General features: G+C 43.1%; 1 protein-coding gene across 3 annotated transcripts in view; it reads left to right on the forward strand.

Annotated features, from left to right (window-relative positions):
* LOC135542311 (copine-5) overlaps positions 1–24,996 on the forward strand; it is a 212,481-nt gene that overhangs the window by 151,250 nt on the left and 36,235 nt on the right. For 2 of the 3 annotated variants that reach the window (XM_064969190.1, XM_064969191.1), the window contains 4 exons: positions 7,343–7,384; positions 8,759–8,834; positions 13,851–13,904; positions 15,138–15,199. In XM_064969190.1, the coding sequence (XP_064825262.1) occupies positions 7,343–7,384; positions 8,759–8,834; positions 13,851–13,904; positions 15,138–15,199 (234 nt within the window). The remainder of the gene's footprint in view (positions 1–7,342; positions 7,385–8,758; positions 8,835–13,850; positions 13,905–15,137; positions 15,200–24,996) is intronic. The other variant, XM_064969189.1, reaches the window with a different exon arrangement.

Raw genomic sequence — 24,996 nt, forward strand, 5'->3', positions numbered from 1 at the left:
TATAGTACAGTTTTTTGTATCGGGGCTGGTGACATAAAGCACTTTCACTTATGTGCCTTCTGAAAAGAAAAACATATCAAATCTGTTTTGGTTTTGTTTTAAATAGTTGTTCTTTTTCAATCCAATTTTTTTTTACATTTAAATAAAAACACTGGGTCAGCTGATTTAGGGAAAATGAACTATTAAGAAATGTATGTAGGATCTGAATCATCATAAACCAGTTGTTCGTTCTAAATGTACCATTACCATACTGGCTGGCAACGTTCTTATCCCTTGCTTGCTACCTAGCCAACTACAGCTAACTTACAGACATGTCAAAAAGTGCAGCCAGAATAACAGAAAAGTAGCTGCATTGGCATTTGTTTAAGCTGTTTTCAAGTTACATTTTTTGGGATACATCCATAACAATGAGCTAATGAGGCGCGATTTCGCCTAGCAAATGTGCTCACTCGTCAGGACACTGTTCAGAGGAGCTAGCCAACAACACAGCTAACACAATCACTTCAAACTGAAACTGGAAAGACAAGCTGCACTTTGTTTCGTTTTACCTTTTTTCAATTGACATTTCTTTGTATATACAGTGGGGAGAACAAGTATTTCATACACTGCCGATTTTGCAGGTTTTCCTACTTACAAAGCATGTAGAGGTCTGTCATTTTTTTTATCACAGGTACACTTCAACTGTGAGAGACGGAATCTAAAACAAAAATCCAGAAAATCACATTGTATGATTTTTAAGTAATTAATTTGCATTTTATTGTATGACATATGTATTTGATACATCAGAAAAGCCAAACTTAATATTTGATACAGAAACCTTTGTTTGCAATTACAGAGATCATACGTTTCCTGTAGTTCTTGACCAGGTTTGCACACACTGCAGCAGGGATTTTGGCCCACTCCTCCATACAGACCTTCTCCAGATCCTTCAGGTTTTGGGGCTGTCGCTGGGCAATACGGACTTTCAGCTCCCTCCAAGGACTTTCTATTGGGTTCAGGTCTGGAGACTGGCTAGGCCACTCCAGGACCTTGAGATGCTTCTTACGAAGCCACTCCTTAGTTGCTCTGGTTGTGTGTTTCGGGTCATTGTCATGCTGGAAGACCCAGCCACAACCCATCTTCAATGCTCTTACTGAGGGAAGGAGGTTGTTGGTCAAGATCTCGCGATACATGGCCCCATCCATCCTCCCCTCAATACGGTGCAGTCGTCCTGTCCCCTTTGCAGAAAAGCATCCCCAAAGAATGTTGTTTCCACCTCCATGCTTCACGGTTGGGATGGTTTTCTTGGGGTTGTACTCATCCTTCTTCTTCCTCCAAACACGGCGAGTGGAGTTTAGACCAAAAAGCTCTATTTTTGACTCATCAGACTACATGACCTTCTCCTATTCCTCCTCCGGATCATCCAGATTGTCATTGGCAAACTTCAGACGGGCCTGGACATGTGCTGGCTTGAGCAGGGGGACCTTGCGTGCGCTGTAGGATTTTAATCCATGACGCCGTAGTGTGTTACTAATGGTTTTCTTTGAGACTGTGGTTCCAGCTCTCCTCAGGTCATTGACCAGGTCCTGCCGTGTAGTTCTGGGCTGATCCCTCACCTTCCTCATGATCATTGATGCCCCACGAGGTGGAATCTTGCATGGAGCCCCAGACCGAGGGTGATTGACCGTCATCTTGAACTTCTTCCATTTTCTAATAATTGCGCCAACAGTTGTTGCCTTCTCACCAAGCTGCTTGCCTATTGTCCTGTAGCCCATCCAGCCTTGTGCAGGTCTACAATATTATCCCTGATGTCCTTACACAGCTCTCTGGTCTTGGCCATTGTTGAGATTTTGGAGTCTGTTTGATTGAGTGTATGGATAGGTGTCTTTTATACAGGTAGCGAGTTCAAACAGGTGCTGTTAATACAGGTAATGAGTGGAGAACAGGAGGGATTCTTACAAAAACTAACAGGTCTGTGAGAGCCGGAATTCTTACTCGTTGGTAGGTGATCAAATGCTTATGTCATGCAATAAAATGCAAATGAATTACTTGAAAATCATACAATGTGATTTTCTGAATTTTTGTTTTAGAATCCGTCTCTCACAGTTGAAGTGTACCTATGATAAAAATTACAGACCTCTACATGCTTTGTAAGTAGGAAAACCTGCAAAATCCTCATTGTATCTAATACATGTTCTCCCCACTGTAAATCCATAAAAATTATGCAAGCTGATTCATGATTTCAACTGGCTGAGAAATGTTTCCTTCCTGTCTGTCTCGTTCCGACTCCCGACAAGTTAATTACTATGGGACGGCTGGAGACTGAATTTGAATATTCAAACAATGTTGCAAATGTCAGAGAGACAGACATTTCACTGTTGTATTCAGCGCATATGACAAATAAAATGTGTATATATATTTAGTCGGTGGTAACTTGTGGAATAGACACCTGTTGGAATGCCGTTTTAACCAATCAGCATTCAAGATTAGACTAACCCGTTGTATAAACACATACACACACACACACACACACTTCTTAGTTGATAGATCCTCTGGGGAAAAGGCTCACAACCCTGAAGATACTGCCACTACAGGTAGAAGAGAGGAGGGAGGGAGAGAGATGCAGGGAGCGAGGGAGGAACGTAATATGTTAGATGTAGCCCTTTTTCTTAGCGGCAGAAAACATCTCTGATGTCTAACTTCATTTTATAGTGGGTTGATGTGGAAATGGGGAGAGAAGGCAGAGGAAGGGAGGGAAGGAGGAGGGAGAGAGAGAAAGACGGAGAGGGAAGTATTTTAGCTGTGCCACTTTTTGGCTCTGATGTCTCTTAGTTAGAATCTCAACTGTGTTTAGTGGGGGCTGAGGGAGAAGGGGGAGAAAGGGGGAGAGGGGGAGACGAGGAAAGGAGAGAGAAAGATTAAAAACGAGAGAAGGATGAAGCGCTGCTTCTAAAGTTGTATAAGTCTGCAAAAAAACTCTCAACGGCATCGCGTTTGTCACCCCCATCATCGATTTGTCATCTGCTTTTGGGAAAATGTGACGGCAGGTATTTTTAACCTGAGCAAATTTGCATTCGTTGCGGTTTAGCTCAGAATTTTTCCTTCTCATAGATGTAAGTTGATCCTTCCTCTTTTGAAAATATCAGCAACAAGCCATAGGCTCTGATTCACCCGATACAACGTTTCTTGCAACTATGCCAGTGTGAAACTTTATCTAAGAGTTCCTAACAGTCATACATGAAAATGTATTAAAATACAGCGAAAATATATTTACATTTTTCAAATCCATTACACATGCTTGTGGAGAGTGTTGGATTAGATGTACAGTACCAGTCATGGGTTCAGACACACCTGCTGATTCCAGGGTTTTTGTTTATTTGTACTATTTCCTACATTGTAGAATAATAGTGAAGACGTCAAAACTATGAAATAACACATATGGAGTAACCAAAAAAAGTGTTAAACAAATCAAAATGGATTTTATATGTGAGATTCTTCAAGGTAGCCAAACTTTGCCTTGATGACAGCTTTGCACACTCTTGGCATCCTCTCAACCAGCTCCATGAATGCATTTTAGTTAACAGGTGTGCCTTGTTAATTGTTAATTTGTGGACTTTCTTTCCTTCTTAATGCATTTGAGCCAATCAGTTGTATTGTGGCAAGGTAGTGGTGGTATACAGAAGATTGCCCTATTTGGTAAAATACCAAGTCCATATTATGGCATGAACAGCTCAAATAAGCAAAGAGATATGACAGTCCATCATTACTTTAAGACATGAAGGTCAGTCAATTTGGTAAATTTAAAGAACTTTGAAAGTTTCTTCAAATGCAGTTGCAAAAACCATCAAGCGTTATGATGAAACTAGCTCTCATAAAGACCGCCACAGGAAAGGAAGACCCTCTGCTGCAGAGGATAAGTTCATTAGTGTTAACTGCACCTCAGATATTGCAGCTCAAATAAATGCTTCACAGAGTTCAAGTAACAGACACATCTCAACATCAACTGTTCAGAGGAGACTGCATGAATCAGGCCTTCGTGGTCAAATAGCTGCAAAGAAACCACTACTAAAGGACACCTATAAGAAGAAGAGACTTACTTGGGCCAAGAAACACGAGCAATGGACATTAGACCAGTGGAAATCGGTCCTTTGGTCTGATGAGTCCAAAATAGAGATTTTTGGTTCCTACTACCATGTTTGTGAGACACAGAGTAGGTGAACGGATGATCTCCGCATGTGTGGTTCCCAACGTGAAGCATGGAGGAGTTGTGGGGGTGCTTTGCTGATGACACTGTTGGTGATTTATTTAGCATTGAAGGCACACTTACCCAGCATGGTTACCACAGCATTCTGCAGTGATACACCATCCCATCTGGTATGCACTTCGTGGACAATGACCCAACACACCTCCAGGCGGTGTAAGGGCCATTTGACCAAGAAGGAGAGTGATGTAGTCCTGCCTCAGATGACCTGGCCTCCACAATCACCCGACCTCAACACAATTGAGATGGTTTGGGATGAGTTAGACCGCAGAGTGAAGGAAAAGCAGTCAACAAGTGCTCAGCATATGTGGAAAGACGGTTGGAAAAGCATTCCAGGTGAAGCTGGAATGTATTTTGATTTGTTTAACCCTTTTTTGGTTACCACATGATTCCATAGGTGTTATTTCATAGTTATGATGTCTTCACTATTTTCTACAATGTAGTACAAATAAAGAAAAACCTTTGAATGAGTACTGTAGTTGTGTCCAAACGTTTGACTGGCCGTGCTGCTGCTCCAGTTTCAACAGTTCTGCCTGTGGCTATGGAACCCTGACCTGTTCAACGGACATGCTACCTGTCCCAGACCTGCTGTTTTCAACTCTCTAGAGACAGCAGGAGCGGTAGAGATACTCTGAATGATCGGCTATGAAAAGCCAACTGACATTTACTCCTGAGGTGCTGACCTGTTGCACCTTCGACATCCACTGTGATGATTATTATTATTTCACCCTGCTGGTCATCTATGAACATTTGAACATCTTGGCCATGTTCTGTTATAATCTCCACCCAGCACAGCCAGAAGAGGGCTGGCCACCCCTCATAGCCTGGTTTCTCTCTAGGTTTCTTCCTAGGTTCTGGCCTTTCTATGGAGTTTTTCCTAGCCACCGTGCTTCTACACCTGCGTTGCTTGCTGTTTGGGGTTTTAGGCTGGGTTTCTGTACAGCACTTTGAGATATCAGCTGGTGTACGAAGGGGTTTATAAATCAATTTGATTTGATCAGATACTGTATGTTGACAGGTAGATATTTCAGTGGACTGGATAAATCATCTGCAATGGGACTCATCTGGTTAAATAAAGCATGAATAAAATAAAATCCTCACGATTTGCCCCTTTCATAATCTGTTAGTTTATTATGAAAAATATAATCTCTTGCTTCCCCCTCTTTAATCTGATTATTACGTTGTTGTTTTTTCCTAGGAACTGTGAATAATGAATGCTGCTGTTTTCTGTTTAGGAGTGAAACGGTAAAATCACCCAGCCTTGAAATTACACAGCATGGAGCTGTAGAGACGTGGCTTCCTGAGTGTTATTGTCAAGGAGGCTTGTTTGTTTATTAGGGGCTTGAAAAGCCTCAGTGAAAACTAACTAATGACCTTGTTGGTGAGGTGAGGCAGGGCCGTACAAAGACATTTGGAGGCCTTTATTTTCTGCAAAGTCACACTCAAGCAAGATTTTAGCCTACTGCTCAAAGAACCGGCGAAGAGGGGCGCGCTATCAATTTATCATGGTGAATGTATATTACGTAAATCAGCTAGCTAGCTAGTTAGCTATGCTGTTGAAACAATCTTAACTGGTATTTACCGGTGATTGGCGTTTGTTCTGCTGCTTTTAGGCCCACTAAGAAACAGTCCAGCTGAAGCATTTCATATGTTCCTGACTGTGAGATGACATATGCAACTTTAAAGGGAGCCACTGCTACACTACTGTTCGGCAGCGGTAGCTTCTGCCAGCAGGTCGAGTGCAGTGCAGCACTCGTGTGAGGGCAGAATCTACAAGATTCAAAAATTGAGAAATAATCTAGTTTGCAATTAATTTCAATAATAAGAGAGAAAATAGACTACGAGTGAAATAAAAGTTGAATCATTTAAAAAAAAACGCCAATCTGAAAGGGCACTTTTGTCATAGGAGGGGAAAAAGGGCAGGTGCTTTGGCAACCTGATGTGCGTGCGGCTTAGTTGGTAGAGCATGGTGCTTTCAACGCCAGGGTTGTGGGTTCGATTCCCATGGGGACTGCTCTCACTACAGTAAGTTGCTCTGGATAAGAGCAGGTGCAAAATAACTCAAATGTAAATGTTACTGCTCCTCATAAAAGGCCCCTTGCAGTCAAAAATGTGATTTCCTGTGTTTTATACAGTATATATTCCCACACCTATGAGGTTGGAATAATACTGTAATGATTATGATAATGCCCTTTTAGCTGTTTGAAAATACTCGCTGAAATGTTTTGGTGGGATGGTGTTTTGGCCTGCCCGGTGACATCACCAAACGGCAAATTAGTTAATAGACCAATAAGAAAGAGAGTTCCAAACATCTCTGCCAATAACAGCTAGTTTTCAGTTTTCCCCTCCCCACTCAGACCACTCCCAGACATTCCTATCAAAATTCTTGCTTGAGAAATGTTGCTAAGCAGCTATTTTTGTGTCTTCTTGACCATTTTAATTGAAAACAATCACAGTAAGGTTCATTCTTACCCGGACGTGATTTGATATTGAGATCAAAAACAGTTGCATTGGACCTTTAAGAAAAGGCTGTAGCGATCATTCCTCTCTGTCTTGTTTGATGTTTGTTTAAAGCCGTGCGGAACAAACACACACACAATCACAACGCCTGCCTCAGGACATGTTCCTCTTTTCAGCTTTGACTGATGAGTCAATCCACAGCGGCAATCTTAAGCAGCTCGTACCCAATTACTCAGAATGTGTGTTTGTGTGCGTGCATTTGTGTTTTCTAAAAGGTTCTTAGGACACCCATCTTCTAAAGCATATCTGACCACTCAAGCAAGACACTCCACTACACTAATTACTTCATAAATAATGACCAACAGCTAAAGTTCAATAGCCTACAACAGCTCTATGTATTACTTGTAACAATGGACAGATGGGGATTCATTGTTATATTTCTACCATGTCTCTCGTGTGTTACACCCATGAGCCATAGATAGGTGCTGTAAGATTGCCGAACATCTGTAATGGGTGTGTTTTCACAATGCAGATATTGATTTTACCAGTCTGTAAAGTGAAGCCCCATGTTTGACTCTCTGGTCTATGACAACCTTGCTTCAGTAACATCCGTCTGTTGGTGTGTGTTTCCTGTCGTTTCAGAACGATCAAGATAGAGGTGTACGACTGGGACCGAGATGGCAGGTGAGTGCAGGTGATGGTCGGATAGATTAGGAGGAGAGTGTGTTTGAGCCAACAGTTTGTAATCAATGTGTGTTCTCATGTATTCACAATGTTGATTTTGTCTTTAGTAGTCATTGTATTACACTGAGTATACACTGAACACCTTCCTAATATTGAGTTGCACCCCCTCTTTCGCCCTCAGAAAAGCCTCTATTCATTGGGGCATGGACTCTACAAGGTGTCGGAAGTGTTCCACAGGGATGCTGACCCATGTTGACTCCAATGCTTCCCACGGTTGTGTCAAGTTGGCTGGATGTCCTTTGGGTGGTGGACCATTCTTGATACACACGGAAACTGTTGAGCGTGAAAAACCCAGCAGCGTTGCAGTTCTTGACACAAACCTGTGCGCCTGGCACGTACTACTGTACCCCATTCAAAGACACATCATTTATTTGTCACCCTCTGAATGGCACAAATACACAATCCGTGTCTCACGGCTTAGAAATCCTTCTTTAAACTGTCTCCTCCCCCTTTATCTACACTGACTGAAGTGTATTTAACAAGTGACATCAATGAGGGATCATAGCTTTCACCTGAATTCACCTGTTCCTAATGTTATTTACACTCAGTGTATGTTTCACTAAGAGTTTATTATCGGTCCAGAGGAACCTGAATGTAATATAGCCATGTTACCTATAACTTTCACTAGCTCAAAGGGTGAAACAAAGACGTGTCAATTATGTTATTGATGTTACGGATGTCTTCCGGCTTCTCCCCGTCCTCCCTCCACCTTCTCTCTCCTGTGTTCTCTCTTCTCCCCGTCCTCCCTCCACCTTCTCTCTCCTGTGTTCTCTCTTCTCCCCGTCCTCCCTCCACCTTCTCTCACCTGTGTTCTCTCTTCTCCCCGTCCTCCTCCACCTTCTCTCTCCTATGTTCTCTCTTCTCCCCGTCCTCCCTCCACCTTCTCTCTCCTGTGTTCTCTCTTCTCCCCGTCCTCCCTCCACCTTCTCTCTCCTGTGTTCTCTCTTCTCCCCGTCCTCCCTCCACCTTCTCTCTCCTGTGTTCTCTCTTCTCCCCGTCATCCCTCCACCTTCTCTCTCCTGTGTTCTCTCTTCTCCCCGTCTTCCCTCCACCTTCTCTCTCCTGTGTTCTCTCTTCTCCCCGTCCTCCCTCCACCTTCTCTCTCCTGTGTTCTCTCTTCTCCCCGTCCTCCCTCCACCTTCTCTCTCCTGTGTTCTCTCTTCTCCCCGTCCTCCCTCCACCTTCTCTCTCCTGTGTTCTCTCTTCTCCCCGTCCTCCCTCCACCTTCTCTCTCCTGTGTTCTCTCTTCTCCCCTCTCTTCTGCTCTCTCCTCTCTCCTCTCCTGTCTTTTCTCCTCTCTCATCTCTCTGTCAGCCATGACTTCATAGGCGAGTTCACCACTAGTTACCGGGAGCTGGCTCGAGGCCAGAGCCAGTTCAATGTCTATGAGGTGAGCTTTTCTTTCATTTATTTCATCATATAGCTTCTGTTCGCGGGTCAAAAAGTTTAGGGCTGCGTCCCAAATGTATTTTATTTAACAAGAATAATACCCCTGGGCAAGGTCAGGTGATAACTAATGACACCTTATTCCCTATAGTGCACTCCTTTTAACCAGGGCCCATAGGATTAAAGTAGTGCACTAAATAGGGAATAGGGTGCCATTTAGGATGCACCCTAAAACTCCTCAACTTCAGTCCTCCAGGATCACAAACGAAGTGTCTGTTGTTTTCATCCATGCTGCCTTTTCTTTATGCCTCTGGTCTAAATCAATGACTAATTGACTGGGAAACCAATGTTGCTGTTGTCCTCTAGCATTAGAGTTCTTGAGCAATTAGGAATGTGTATAGAAAGTCTTACCTTATCTGATGACCGTTGCGTTAGGAATGCATCTGGAAAGTCCTCTAATATTTAACACGTGTTTTTGAAGGGACTATGCATGCAGGTGGTTCAAAGACAAGCGTGACAAATATTCCAATACCCTTACTGCATCACAACTCTCCTCCTCTATCACCCCTCCGCCCCCCACTCCTCTTCCCCCGTCCTCACCCTCGTTCACCCTGCTCTATTCTTGTTTATGTGTTTATTTTGCAGTAGAACTAATGAATGCTCCTCTCTGATCCCTCTGGTCCCTCCCGACACACACACGAACGAACGCACACGTGCAAACACACACACACAGTTCTGTTCTGTCAGGAATATAGAGAAACCATCTCCGCATCGTATAACGTCAGCAGAGATTTATTCCATGCATTCATAATTCCCTTTGTTTAAGGCTGTGTGTGTGTGTGTGTGTGTGTGTGTGTGTGTGTGTGTGTGTGTGTGTGTGTGTGTGTGTGTGTGTGTGTGTGTGTGTGCGTGCGTGCGTGCGTGCGAGCAGTAGGCTAAAATCTTGCCTACAGTAGCACCTAGATCTTCTGCACAGATTCAACAGTGAATCTCCGTAAGACAACAATAATGGGGTTCCATAAAGGTCCAGTTACCAGGAACACAAATACAAATTCCATCTAGACGTTGCCCTTGACAACACAAAGAACTATACCTGCCTCGGCCTCAACATCAGCACCACAGGTAACTGTGAACGATCTGTGAGACAAGGCAAGAAGGGCCTTCTACGCCATCAAAAGGAACATACAGTACAATGTGCACAACGTAAAACACCAAATAATGCATGCAGAGCAGAATTAGGACGATACCTGCTAATTATCAAAATCCAGAAAAGAGCCATCAAATTCTACAACCACCTAAAAGGAAGCAATTCTCAAACCGTCCATAACAAAGCCATCACCTACAGAGAGATGAACCTAGAGAAGAGTCATGCAGCACATTTAGACCCAACCAAATCATAAGAATTACTAAAAGATAATTACTTGACACATTGGAAAGACAGAGCAAAGCTGGAATCTTATTTGTCCCTAAACAGAGAGTATACAGTGGCAGAATACCTGACCACTGTGATTGACCCAAAATTAACAGAAGTTTCGACTTTGTACAGGCTCAGTGAGCATAGCCTTGCTATTGAGAAAGGCCGCCGTAGGCAGACCCGGCTCTCAAGAGAAGACAGGCTATGTGCACGCTGCCCCAAAAAATTGGTGGAAACCGAGCTGCGCTTCCTAACCTCCTGCCAAATGTATGACCAGATTAGAGAGACAAACTCAACAAAACAAGAAACATCCCCTCACTGTCAACTGTGTTTATTTTCAAACTTTACATGTGTAAATATTTGTATGAACATAACAAGATTCAACAACTGAGACATAAACTGAACAAGTTCCACAGACATATGACTAACAGAAATGGAATAATGTGTCACTGAACAAAGGGGGTCTAAAAAAGTAAAAGTCAGTATCTGGTGTGGCCACCAGCTTCATTAAGTACTGCAATGCATCTCCTCCTCATGGACTGCACCAGATTTGCCAGTTCTTGCTGTGAGATGTTACCCCACTCTTCCACCAAGGCACCTGCAAGTTTCCCAGAGATTTCTGGGGGGAATGGCCCTAGCCATCACCCTCCAATCCAATAGGTCCCAGATGTGCTCAATGGGATTGAGATCCGGGCTCTTCGCTGGCCATGGCAGAACACTGACATCCCTGTCTTGAGGGATATCATGCACAGAACGGGCAATATGGCTGGTGGCATTGTCATGCTGGAGGGTCAAGTCAGGATGAGCCTGCAGGAAGGGTACCACATGAGGGAGGAGGATGTCTTCCCTGTAACGCACAGCGTTGAGATTGCCTGCAATGACAATAAGCTCAGTCTGATGATGCTGTGGCACACCGCCCCAAACCATGACGGACCCTCCACCTCCAAATCGATCCCGCTCCAGAGTACAGGTCTCGGTGTAACGCTCATTCCTTCAACGGTAAATGTGAATCCGACCATCACCACTGCTGAGACAAAACCGCGACTCATCAGTGAAGAGCACTTTTTGCCAGTCCTGTCTGGTCCAGCGACGGTGGGTTGGTGCCCATAGGCGACATTTTTGCCGGTGATGTCTGGTGAGGACCTGCCTTTACAACAGGCCTACAAGCCCTCAGTCCAGCCTCTCTCAGCCTATTGCGGACAGTCTGAGCACTGATGGAGGGATTGTGCAATCCTGTGTAACTCGGGCAGTTGTTGCCATCCTGTACCTGTCCCGCAGGTGTGATGTTCGGATGTACCGATCCTGTCCAGGTGTTGTTACACGTGGTCTGCCACTGCGAGGACAATCGGCAGTCCATCCTGTCTCCCTGTAGCGCTGTCTTAGGCGTCTCACAGTATGGACATTGCAATTTATTGCCCTGGCCACATCTGCAGTCCTCATGCCTCCTTGCAGCATGCCTAAGGCACATTCACGCAGATGAGCAGGGACCCTGGGCATCTTTCTTTTGGTGTTTTTCAGAGTCAGTAGAAAGGCCTCTTTTCTTCCTAAGTTTTCATAACTGTGACCTTAATTGCCTACCGTCTGTAAGCTGTTAGTGTCTTAACGACCGTGCCACAGGTGCATGTTCATTAATTGTTTATGGTTCATTGAACAAGCATGGAAAACAGTGTTTAAACCCTTTACAATGAAGACCTGTGAAGTTATTTGGATTTTTACGAATTATCTTTGAAAGACAGGGTCCTGAAAAAGGGATGTTTATTTTTTATTTTTTTCCCTCAGATTACGCAGACCCACAAAGAAATCTAAAACATATCCAGTGATGCACAAACACCATTGTAAATACAACCCATATTTATGTTAATTTATCTCCCCCTCTGTACTTCAACTATTTGCGCATTGTTAGAATACTGTACATAACCATAATATAACTTTGGAACATCTCTATTCTTCTGAAACTTTTGTGAGTTTCAGGTTTCCTGTTCATTGCTGATTGTTTATTTCACCTTTGTTTATGATCTATTATGATCTATTTCACAGAGATTTGCTGTCACAGGGCGTGCGCGCGCGCACACACACACACACACACACACACACACACACACACACACACACACACACACACACGCCGGCCCATCTTTTAGACGTCACCTTGCTTCTGTACATGGTGTTCACCATTAGTATTACCTGGCAGAGGGACAGGAACAGTGACAGAAAGCTCATTTAGGTTCAGCATCAGCAGGTCTCTTTGCTGTCTGCGTGTCAACCAGATTGTCTTCCCTAGATTAGATTAGGGCCTGTCACTGTCTGTCACTTCCAGGCCCCTTGGCGCTACAGGGGACCTTAATGAGACCAGGCAGCTTTTGTCTCTGGAAGCACAAACGAGAGAGTTTTTTTTCCTTTAGACTTTGATTCTTACTTTGCCACCAAAACCTCCAGTGAATCTTCTGCTCATCATTCTCTCTCAATTGTAAAAGGACTAATGTTGTCTTGGATCAGTGCTTTAATATAATTTAGGGCTAGTTTCCCAGACTCAGTTTACAGTAAACCTACTTCTGGATAAAACATCTTGCTTCTTGCAATGGGGAGCTAATGCGAGTCCTCAGCTCTCAGCCACGGATACACATCACTCAAGTATGGTTCACCGAACCAACTCCATTACACCTCCGTTAGACATGCAGTATGTGTGCCTCTCTGTTTATTCATGCACCGACAGTCAGTTCCCTACCATCAGTCTTCCTCCCACATCCAGCCTGTCAATAGTTTGGATCTGGCCCTCTCTCCAGCCCCATCTTCCAGTCCTGCCTTCCATCAGTCAGACCTGGGTTCAAATACTTTTGAAATCATTTTAAATACTTCAAACGTTTCCCCTAGTCTGCCTGGAGTTCCAGATGGGCGGGGTTTTGACTTTTTCAATTATTCTATTGGTTCCATTGTACCAGGCAAGCCCAATCAAACCCAGCTAAAGTATTTTAAATGATTTCAAATAGTATTTGAACATAGGTAATGCTTCTATCCATTAGAATGCCTCTCTATGGTGTCCCTCCCTCCTACACACCCTCTCATTATGCTGGTTACATAACTTAATTAGGGAGGAACAGAGATGGACAGGGAACAGAAGGAGAGAGAGGGTGGGGCGGGGGATGCAGGGAGGGGGGGGGGTGGAGGAGAGAGAGATAGAGAGGGGGAGAGAGAAAGAAAGGGAAGCAGAGCTGGAGAGGGAATGGGTGTGTATATGTGGGGAAAGAGAGAGGAGAGAGAGGGGGAGAGAGAGAGATGGGGAAAGAGAGAGGGGGAGAGAGAGATGGGGAAAGAGAGGGGGAGAGAGAGAGTATACATTTTACAGTTGACTAATGGAACATGAAACCTGTATCACACCCTCTCTCTCTCTCGTTCAGAGAAACAGCCTTTCCCCTACAGGAGATGTATGGTACTACATTTCTCATCGCTGCCACCTTTCTTATATAATTACTTGCATTTTTTCCTTCCCAAAAGCCCCCTGCTGTGAGGAGAATTCCCTCCATGTCCACCATCCTCCAAATCTCTCCTTAACGTAACATAATTGCTTATTCTTTCTCTCTAATTTGGTCATTTCGTTTCTTCTCTTAGGTGGTGAATATCAAAAAGAAAATGAAGAAAAAGAAATATGGGAATTCTGGAACGGTGATTATAGCCTACACATTATGAGCGTTAGAACGTTGTGGTCGTCCTTCGCTACTATCCATCCATCACTCCCCTTTTCTCTCTCCCTCACTCCTCACTTGCCTCCTCTGCACTTTTTCTTCTGGTAATTATGATGCTTTTCTCTGATGGTTATCTGGGCTCTGTTGAAAGGAGCAGTGCTACCAACCATAGACTGTGATTGTCAATGCAGGTTTTGCTCATTAACTGGTATCTCCTCTTCTCTCGCCTTCCTGCTAATTAAAACTTGTGAAAGTGAAAGATGAAGAACACACATGTCTGTCCGCTTCAGCTGTCTAAAGACATTAGACAATAGTGCCCATCTCTGTCAGAGAAACACGCAGAGCAGAGCTGTGAGTTCTTAGAGCCAGCTAACTAGCTAGTGTACTGTACATTGTTTCGTAACATTGACAGATGGAGGGAGGCTGTCGAGGGAGGAGGGGTGAGTAGGTAAAGTAAAGTTAGCAAAGCGATCGAACAAGAGAGGGTGAGAGAGGTTCTTGAACAATGACAACAGCAGAGAGACGTGGGAGGAAGGAGACGGAAGAGAGGAAGAAAGGAATGAAGGAATAAAAAAAGAAAGGAAGGAAGAATATGAAAGTCTCCCCTCACACCCCAGGAGAGATCTGAGAGTGGGAGTAGTGGAGTTAGCATCTCGTAGCATGCGGCGGCTAATGTGATATTGGCTCGCTACGAAGACTGATTACAGGGCCCAGATCCCACGTTCCCATCTGCTCCCTATCTCTCTCTCTCTCTCTCTCTCTCTCTCTCTCTCTCTCTCTCGCTCCCAGATGGAGCTGTACATACGCATCCCACCCTCTCTCTCGCTTAATGTTGTTCTATCTGTCTCTCGCTTCCTCTCTTTCTCCCCTCTCCCCCGTGGTTTCAGAGAGTGTAGTAATGAACTCATCAATCATCTACAGTATGTGTCTGTGATGAGAGTAGGTTGCAACCTGCCACATCCCACGTCTTGTTTCAGGATGAGGAGAGTGATGTGCTACTGGATACAGTGGCTCCGTCTAAGTCAACATATGCTACTGGTCTATATGGGCACTAGGGAGTGTGTGTGTGTGTGTGTGTGTGTGTGTGTGTGTGTGTGTGTGTGTGTGTGTGTGTGTGTGTGTGTGTGTGTGTGTGTGTGTGTGTGTGTATTGAGAGGTCTGGATGTGAATGGGTACTGAGGTCTCATGTTCCTCTTTGTGCTTTCTCTCCCAGGTGACCCTCCTCTCCTTTTCAGTGGAATCCGAGTGCACCTTCCTGGATTACATCAAAGGAGGGTGAGTGGGAGGAGAAGGGAACACACATACCACATACAACACACACAAACACATACACACCCACATTCTGTGATATACACAATATCTACAAAAGTATGTGGACACCCCTTCAAATTTGTGGATTCGACTATTTCAGCCACACCCGTTGCTGACAGGTGTATACAAGCGTTTCGCTACACTCTTCTTAACGTCTGCTAACCATATGTATGTGACCAATAACATTTGATTTGGTTATGCAATCGAGCACACCGCCATGCAATCTCCATAGAGAAACAATGGCAGTAGAATGGACTTACTGAAGAGTTTATTGACTTTCAATGTGGCACCGTCATAGGATGCCACCTTTCCAGTTAGATCGTCAAATAACTGCCCTGCTAGAGCTGCCCTGGTCAAATGTAAGTGCTCTTATTGTGAAGTGGAAATGTCTAGGAACAACAATGGCTCAGCCACGAAGTGGTAGACCACACAAACTCACAGAACAGGAAAACAGAATGCTGAAGCGCATAGTGCATATAAATCGTCTGTCCTCGGCTGCAACACTCACTACCGAGTTCCAAACTGCTCCTGGACTCAACGTCAGCACAATAACTATTAGTTGGGAGCTTCATGAAATGGGTTTCCATGGATGAGCAGCCGCATACAAGCCTAAAATCACCATGTGCAATGCCAAGCATCGGCTGGTGGTGTAAAACTCTCCGCCATTGGACTCTGGAGCAGTGAAAACGCGTTCTCTGGAGTGTTGAATTACACAGTCCGACAGACGAATCTGGGTTTGGCGGATGCCAGGAGAATGGTACCTGCACAAATGCATAGTGCCAACTGTAAAGTTTGGTGGAGGTGGCATAATGGTCTGCGGCTGTTTTTCATGGTTCAGTCTAGGCCTCTTAGTTCCAGTGAAGGGAAATCTTAACACTACAGCGTATAATGACTCTAGACGATTTTGTGCTTCCAACTTTGTGGCAACAATTTTGGGAAGGCCCTTTCCTGTTTCAGCATGACAATGCTCCCGTGCACAAAGCGAGGTCCATACAGAAATGGTTTGTCGAGAACGCCGATTGCGAGCTAGGCCTAATTGCCCAACATCAGTGCCCAACCTCACTAATGCTCTTGTGGCCGAATGGAAGCAAGTCCCTCAGCAATGTTCCAACATCTAGTGGAAAGCCTTCGCAGAAGAGTAGAGGCTGTTATAGCAGCAAAGGGAGGGGACCAACTCCATATGAATGCCCATGATTTTGAAATCCGATGTTCGACGAGCTTTGTTTATGTAGTGTACGTTTATGCACATCCACAGCATCGTATATCTCCCAGCGCTTATCCCTGACAGGAATTATTCCATGCCTTAATGATTTCCTGTCTTTAAGACATACATTCTAGGCCATATATACTGTACATACATAGATATTAATAACCAACACATAATGTCCTTATAGCAATAAACAGCCTGGCATAAATTCCATATCTAAACAGCCTAGTTTCTAAATAACAGATGGCTTACACACGTTGGCGGTATCGACTGTATTATGGTGGGTGAAGTGTCCCTTTAAGTCATCGAGGACAATGCTTTGATCGCAACATCCGTCACAAGGAGAGAGGTGACATTTCAGAGGTTCCAGGGCTTTTCAGATGTAGCAGATTTGACAACTGTGACAGAGCTCACTGACACCCTTCAGCTTTGGTGTGTTGACAGTCGGTAGCCCCCCCCCCCCCCCCCAGCTAGAGGGCTCTAACAAGAGTAATGACACTTCTACTCTACCAGATAAAACATGATCTGACCTCTATTCTCTGGGGAATGAAAGTTGAGACAAATGCAAGGACAAAAAATAGGATGGATCTAGGAAAAACAAACTATCTATGAAAAGATATTCAGCTGATGAAAATGAGACTTATTGAAAGCTAATGTCTATTGAGGCCTTCATCAGAGAGATCAGAATGTTCACCCTGGCTATGACCAATCCTCTAAAAACCACTTAGGACCATCAGTGACCGTTTAGGACCATTAAGCCAACGCAGACACTTGGAATAAAAAGCCCTAACTTCATTAAAAGGTTCTCTCTCTTTCTCTCCCTTTTTCTCAATACAATTCAATTCAAAGGGCTTTATTGGCATGGGAAACATATGTTCTCTCATTCATTCATTCATTCACATTGACTGCAATGGCCCGTTCTATTCAGGATCACAATAAAGGACAGGAGGTAAAGGACAGGAGGTACTGAGGTGAGAGGATAAATGGCCCTATATCTCTCCCTTTCTGGTTCTGGTTTATGGCCCCTCTTAGGAGGGAAATGGTTTAGACTACATCAGCCACATCTTGACAGAGAGGAGAAAAGTTTTGAGATATGAGATGACTGGGAATGAATGGGCGAAGGTGAAAAAAAAGGTTGGGGTAAATTCAGGGCGACTGAAAGAAAGGAATATAGATAGAGCAAAGTGCATTGCATATTGACATGGATCTATACTGACTGGGCAGGGCAATGTGTCAGAAATGGGTTTTACAATTCATTTTGAAATATCATCCTGAGTCTAGTGGTAGCGCGGCTGACTCGGCGCCACACATGGACCCTTGCAGCAGGGGTTCAAACCCCGCCTGCGCCCTCATGTGTGTATTTATCCTCCCCCTTGCCGCAACCCTTTCATTCGTGACATTCTGTTTCAATGAAGAGAAAGAACAACAACAACAAAAAGTTTGCGTGTAAGCAAGTGAGCCTGTGAACTGCCGGAGTGATCTAGGATATTGATAGTGGGTGTTGTGCGCGAAGGAGATGTTGACAGTGAATTGATTAAGTGCCAGCTCCAATCAAAAGAAGACATTGCAGCAGAAAAGCAGCTTGTCTAGTGCAACTACTGGGAATAGTTTGAAAACACCTCGAACAGTTCTTAGGAACACATCCACACACACACAGCACCCTGGCTTACCTCTCTACGTTGTGAAGAGAACACTCCAAGGAATGGTAGCACTGAATTAAAATGTATTGTACATTACAGAGAATACAGACTGAAGAATGGAAGGCAAGGTTGTAAGTACAGTTAGTCAGTCAGGCGGGAAGAAAGGGTGTAGATCTCCATGTTAACCCCAATGCCAGAGCTTCTTACTGGACAAGGGGTCACTTTTGTGAAAAGAGACTGAGGGGAGCTGCTTCCTACTTTCTCTCACTCTGATTACACACACTGACCTTGACCTATTCTCACACACATGGCCACACACATGGCCACGCACGCACGCACGCACGCACGCACGCACGCACGCACACACACACACACACACACACACACACACACACACACACACACACACACACACACACACACACACACACAGCTGGGGAGGGAGATCTGAGAAATCTAGCCTGGTTAACCAGACTGATAAGAGAAATTAAGCAATGCCGAGCTCAGTATTCAGTCTGGTTGACCCAGGGAAGGTGCAATCAGGGGAGCATGGCTCCCCATAACTATTAATAAATACCTGGATCCTAGAGGTTTGACCATCACATCTCTCCTCCCTCCATTTCTAACTCTGTAGTGACCATAATATAGTGGCTATATCCAGAAAAGCCAAAGTTCCAAAGGCTGGGCCTAAAATAGTATATAAGAGATTGTGCAAAACATTTTGTGAGGATTCCTATGTTGAATATGTAAAAAGTACTTGTTGGTCTGATGTGTGTAACGAGGAGCATCCAGATGCTGAACTTGTTGCATTTATGAAATTGTTTCATCCAGTTATTAAGAAACGGACTGTTAGAACTGTTAAAGCTCTGTGGATTGATGAGGAATTGAAAAATGTTATGGTTGCGAGGGATGAAGCAAAGGAGTGGCTAATAAGTCTGGCTGCACAGCTGCTTGGCAGACTTACTGCCAATTTAAATAATATGTGACTAAACTGAACAAAAATAACAATAAATTGTATTATGAAACTAGTAAGTTCAATTATATAAATTATGATGGGAAAAACCTTTTGAGCACTTTAAATTAAATTATGGGCAGAATGACCAATTCAACTTCATTGAATCAGAAGGCTCATTCATCACAAGACCTTTTTGATATTGTCAATTATTTTAAAAGACCATTTCATTGGTAAAGTGGGCAAACTCAGACATGGAATGTCAACAACAACCCGCGAGCCATCATATTTATGCATAAAATACCAAATAATGAAAGAAACACATTGTAATTTAGAATTCTGTAAAGTTAGTGTGGGAAAGGTGGGAAATTATTGTTGTCCATCAATAATAAGAAACTACCTGATATTGACAACAGATGGAAAGCGACTGAGGATGGTATTGGACTATATTGCCACTCCTGTTTGTCATATCTTTAATCTGAGCCTGAAGAAAAGTGTTTGTCATCAGACCTGGAGGTATGGTAAAGTCATTCCGATACCCAAGAATGGTAAAGTACCCTTTTACTAGATCGAACAGCCTACCTATCAGCTTCCTGCCGACTCTTAGCAATCCTTTGGGGGAAAAATGGTTTTGACCAGATGCAATGCTATTTTTCTGTGAACAAATTAATAACATACTTTCAGCATGGTTATAGAGACGGGCACTCAACATGTACTGCACTGACACAAACGACTGATGATTGGTTGAAATACATGTTTAATAAGAATGTGGTGGGAGTTGTACTGTTAGATTTTATTGCAGCCTTTGATAATATTGACCATAATCTGTTTTTGGAAAAACGTATGTGTTATGGCTTTACATTCTCTACAATATCATGGGTTAAGAGCTTTCGAGGGTCTTCTTTAACCTTTTACTGCAGTGGACTAAATCAGGGTCACGCAGAGTGATTCTTGGTAGTCTTAAACAAATCTAATTTGAAACAAAAGTATACACCTCACACACATGGTTATGGGCTTAAAAAAGAAGACACCAGTAGTATGTCAAATATAGAGTTAAAATGTATTCAATTTTGAGTTTGCATCCCAAACATTGTACTTTATATACATCACAGAAGACTGAAATACAGTGGGGGAAAAAAGTATTTAGTCAGCCACCAATTGTGCAAGTTCTCCCACTTAAAAAGATGAGAGAGGCCTGTAATTTTCATCATAGGTACACTTCAACTATGACAGACAAAATGAGAAAAAAAATCCAGAAAATCATATTGTAGGATTTTTTATGAATTTATTTGCAAATTATGGAGGAAAATAACTATTTGGTCAATAACAAAAGTTTATCTCAATACTTTGTTATATACCCTTTGTTGGCAATGACAGAGGTCAAACATTTTCTGTAAGTCTTCACGAGGTTTTCACACACTGTTGTTGGTAATTTGGCCCATTCCTCCATGCAGATCTCCTCTGGAGCAGTGATGTTTTGGGGCTGTTGCTGGGCAACACGGACTTTCAACTCCCTCCAAAGATTTTCTATGGGGTCGAGATCTGGAGACTGGCGAGGCCTCTCCTGGACCTTGAAATGCTTCTTACGAAGCCACACCTTTGTTGCCCGGGCGGTGTGTTTGGGATCATTGTCATGCTGAAAGACCCAGCCACGTTTCATCTTCAAAGCCCTTGCTGATGGAAGGAGGTTTTCACTCAAAATCTCACGATACATGGCCCCATTCATTCTTTCCTTTACATGGATCAGTCGTCCTGGTCCCTTTGCAGAAAAACAGCCCCAAAGCATGATGTTTCCACCCCCATGCTTCACAGTAGGTATGGTGTTCTTTGGATGCAACTCAGCATTCTTTGTCCTCCAAACACGACGAGTTGAGTTTTTACCAAAAAGTTATATTTTGGTTTCATCTGACCATATGACATTCTCCCAATCTTCTTTTGAATCATCCAAATGCTCTCTAGCAAATTTCAGATGGGCCTGGACATGTACTGGCTTAAGCAGGGGGACACATCTGGCACTGCAGGATTTGAGTCCCTGGCGGCGTAGTGTGTTACTGATGGTAGGCTTTGTTACTTTGGTCCCAGCTCTCTGCAGGTCATTCACTAGGTCCCCCTGTGTGGTTCTGGGATTTTTGCTCACCGTTCTTGTGATCATTTTGACCCCACGGGGTGAGATCTTGCGTGGAGCCCCAGATCGAGGGAGATTATCAGTGGTCTTGTATGTCTTCCATTTCCTAATAATTGCTCCCACAGTTGATTTCTTCAAACCAAGCTGCTTACCTATTGCAGATTCAGTCTTCCCAGCCTGGTGCAGGTCTACAATTTTGTTTCTGGTGTCCTTTGGCAGCTCTTTGGTCTTGGCCATAGTGGAGTTTGGAGTGTGACTGTTTGAGGTTGTGGACAGGTGTCTTCTATACTGATAACAAGTTCAAACAGGTGCCATTAATACAGGTAACGAGTGGAGGACAGAGGAGCCTCTTAAAGAAGAAGTTACAAGTCTGTGAGAGCCAGAAATCTTGCTTGTTTGTCGGTGACCAAATACTTATTTTCCACCATAATCTGCAAATAAATAAATTAAAAATCCTACAATGTGATTTTCTGGATTTTATTTCCTAATTTTGTCTGTCATAGTTGAAGTGTACCTATGATGAAAATTACAGGCCTCTCTCATCTTTTTAAGTGGGAGAACTTGCACAATTGGTGTCTGACTAAACATTTTTTTGCCCCACTGTATAACAAAAATGTTCAACATAGAAACACTGGATTTTAGTCGTAAAAAAATATATAATCTTTGTTGATAACATTCCACTCATGAGGCCAAATGGGGAGCTTTTGGTCATTAACTGCAGGAAAAAGCTACTGGAAAGTTCTCGAATGTAAAATATGTAAAGTGTGGTATTCCGCAAGGCAGCTGTCTGTGTCTCTATTTTAATAATGATCACTAGCCTTATTAAACAAAGCATGCATGTCTATGTATGCTGATGTTTAAAGATTATACACGTCAGCAACAACATCCAGTAAAATCACTGCAACCCTAAACAAAGAGTTGCAGTCAGTTTTGGAAAGGGTTGCTAGTAATTAACTAGATATGAACATACAGTATCTAAAACTAAAAGCATTGTATTTAGTACAAATCATTCCCTAAGTTCCAGACCTCAGCTGAATCTGGTAATGAATGACATGGCTGTTGATCAAGTTGAGGAAACTAAACTTCTTGGTGTTACATTAGATTGGAAATGGTCATAGTCAAGACATTGGTTCAATTGTTGTAAAGATGGGGAGAGGTCTGTGTGTGATAGAGAGATGCTCTGCTTTTTTTCCACCACAATCGACCAAAAAAGTCCTGCAGGCTCTGGTTTTATCACATCTTGAATAATATAACATACAGTTCTGACAGACATACATACCCCACCAGACATGCTACCAGGGGTCTCGTCACAGTCCCCAATTCGAAAACAAATTTAAGGCAACACACAATATTGTATAGACCCATAGTTACATGGAATGCCCTTCTATCTCAAATTACTCAATCAAACAACAAAATCAGCTTAAGAAACAAATAAAACAACACCTCACAGTACTACGCCTCTCCCCTATCTGACCTAAATAACTTGGATGTCTATGTAAAGTAATATGTTTTTCCAAAATGTTTTGTCAGCATACAGTGCCTTGCGAAAGTATTCGGCCCCCTTGAACATTGCGACCTTTTGCCACATTTCAGGCTTCAAACATAAAGATATAAAACTGTATTTTTTTGTGAAGAATCAACAACAAGTGGGACACAATCATGAAGTGGAACGACATTTATTGGATATTTCAAACTTTAACAAATCAAAAACTGAAAAATTGGGCTTGCAAAATTATTCAGCCCCCTTAAGTTAATTCTTTGTAGCTCCACCTTTTGCTGTGATTACAGCTGTAAGTCGCTTGGGGTATGTCTCTATCAGTTTTGCACATCGAGAGACTGACATTTTTTCCCATTCCTCCTTGCAAAACAGCTCGAGCTCAGTGAGGTTGGATGGAGAGCATTTGTGAACAGCAGTTTTCAGTTCTTTCCACAGATTCTCGGTTGGATTCAGGTCTGGACTTTGACTTGGCCATTCTAACACCTGGATATGTTTATTTTTTGAACCATTCCTTTGTAGATTTTGCTTTATGTTTTGGATCATTGTCTTGTTGGAAGACAAATCTCCGTCCCAGTCTCAGGTCTTTTGCAGACTCCATCAGGTTTTTTTCCAGAATGGTCCTGTATTTGGCTCCATCCATCTTCCCATCAATTTTAACCATCTTCCCTGTCCCTGCTGAAGAAAAGCAGGCCCAAACCATGATGCTGCCACCACCATGTTTGACAGTGGGTATGGTGTGTTCAAGGGTGATGGGCTGTGCTGCTTTTACGCCAAACATAACATTTTGCATTGTTACCAAAAAGTTCAATTTTGGTTTCATCTGACCAGAGCACCTTCTTCCACATGTTTGGTGTGTCTCCCAGGTGGCTTGTGGCAAACTTTAAACGACACTTTTTATTGATATCTTTAAGAAATGGCTTTCTTCTTGCCACTCTTCCATAAAGGCCAGATTTGTGCAATATACGACTGATTGTTGTCCTATGGACAGAGTCTCCCACCTCAGCTGTAGATCTCTGCAGTTCATCCAGAGTGATCATGGACCTCTTGGCTGCATCTCTGATCAGTCTTCTCCTTGTATGAGCTGAAAGTTTAGAGGGACGGCCAGGTCTTGATAGATTTGCAGTGGTCTGATACTCCTTCCATTTCAATATTATCGCTTGCACAGTGCTCCTTGGGATGTTTAAAGCTTGGGAAATCTTTTTGTATCCAAATCCGGCTTTAAACTTCTTCACAACAGTATCTCAGACCTGCCTGGTGTGTTCCTTGTTCTTCATGATGCTCTCTGCGCTTTTAACGGACCTCTGAGACTATCACAGTGCAGGTGCATTTATACGGAGACTTGATTACACACAGGTGGATTGTATTTATCATCATTAGTCATTTAGGTCAACATTGGATCATTCAGAGATCCTCACTGAACTTCTGGAGAGAGTTTGCTGCACTTGAAAGTAAAGGGGCTGAATAATTTTGCACGCCCAATTTTTCAGTTTTTGATTTGGTAAAAAAGTTTGAAATATCCAATAAATGTCATTCCACTTCATGATTGTGTCCCACTTGTTGTTGATTCTTCACAAAAAAATACAGTTTTATATCTTTATGTTTGAAGCCTGAAATGTGACAAAAGGTCGCAAAGTTCAAGGGCGCCGAATACTTTCGCAAGGCACTGTAGGACCTTTTTAATTTCTATATTTATTTTAAATGTATGTAGCTCTGTCCTTGAGCTGTTCTTGTTCTTGGAAGAGTAGCTGATGGTTTTGCAACAGCTAATAGGGATCCAAATAAAATCCCAAATCTCTCCATCCCTCCCTCTGTCCCGGAATATTTGACTCTTTCTTATTGTTGTATTCTTTCTGGGTTGATCTTTAACGAGGTTATCTGGAGTTTATTCTCTCACTCATATATTAGCGTTGCGGCGAAAGAGCATTTCATCAGTCGGAAAATTGGATTATGGTTATGTTTCTCTTAAGTGCTCCAGCAGTCTAATTGCTTGTTATTCAGCTCAATGTGAGGATGTCATGCACCTCTCACACCCCTTCTCCTCTTCCTAAGGGGAATAAGAATAAGAAATTTCAGTCCAAACACACACACACACACACACACACACACACACACACACACACACACACACACACACACACACACACACACACACACACACACACTGATATAGAGTGAATTAATTGCCAGGGTCACTTAAATATATGATCGTGACTACAATGCAATTAGCAACAATTCCCATATATTACATTTACATTGTGTGTGTCTGTGTGTGTGCATGTGTGTGCTTGTGCACGTGTGTGTGTGTTCAGAGAAAATATCTTTAGTTTGTGCTTTGCATA

Source organism: Oncorhynchus masou, chromosome 6 (genome assembly GCF_036934945.1).
Source record: "Oncorhynchus masou masou isolate Uvic2021 chromosome 6, UVic_Omas_1.1, whole genome shotgun sequence".
Lineage (NCBI taxonomy): Eukaryota > Metazoa > Chordata > Actinopteri > Salmoniformes > Salmonidae > Oncorhynchus > Oncorhynchus masou.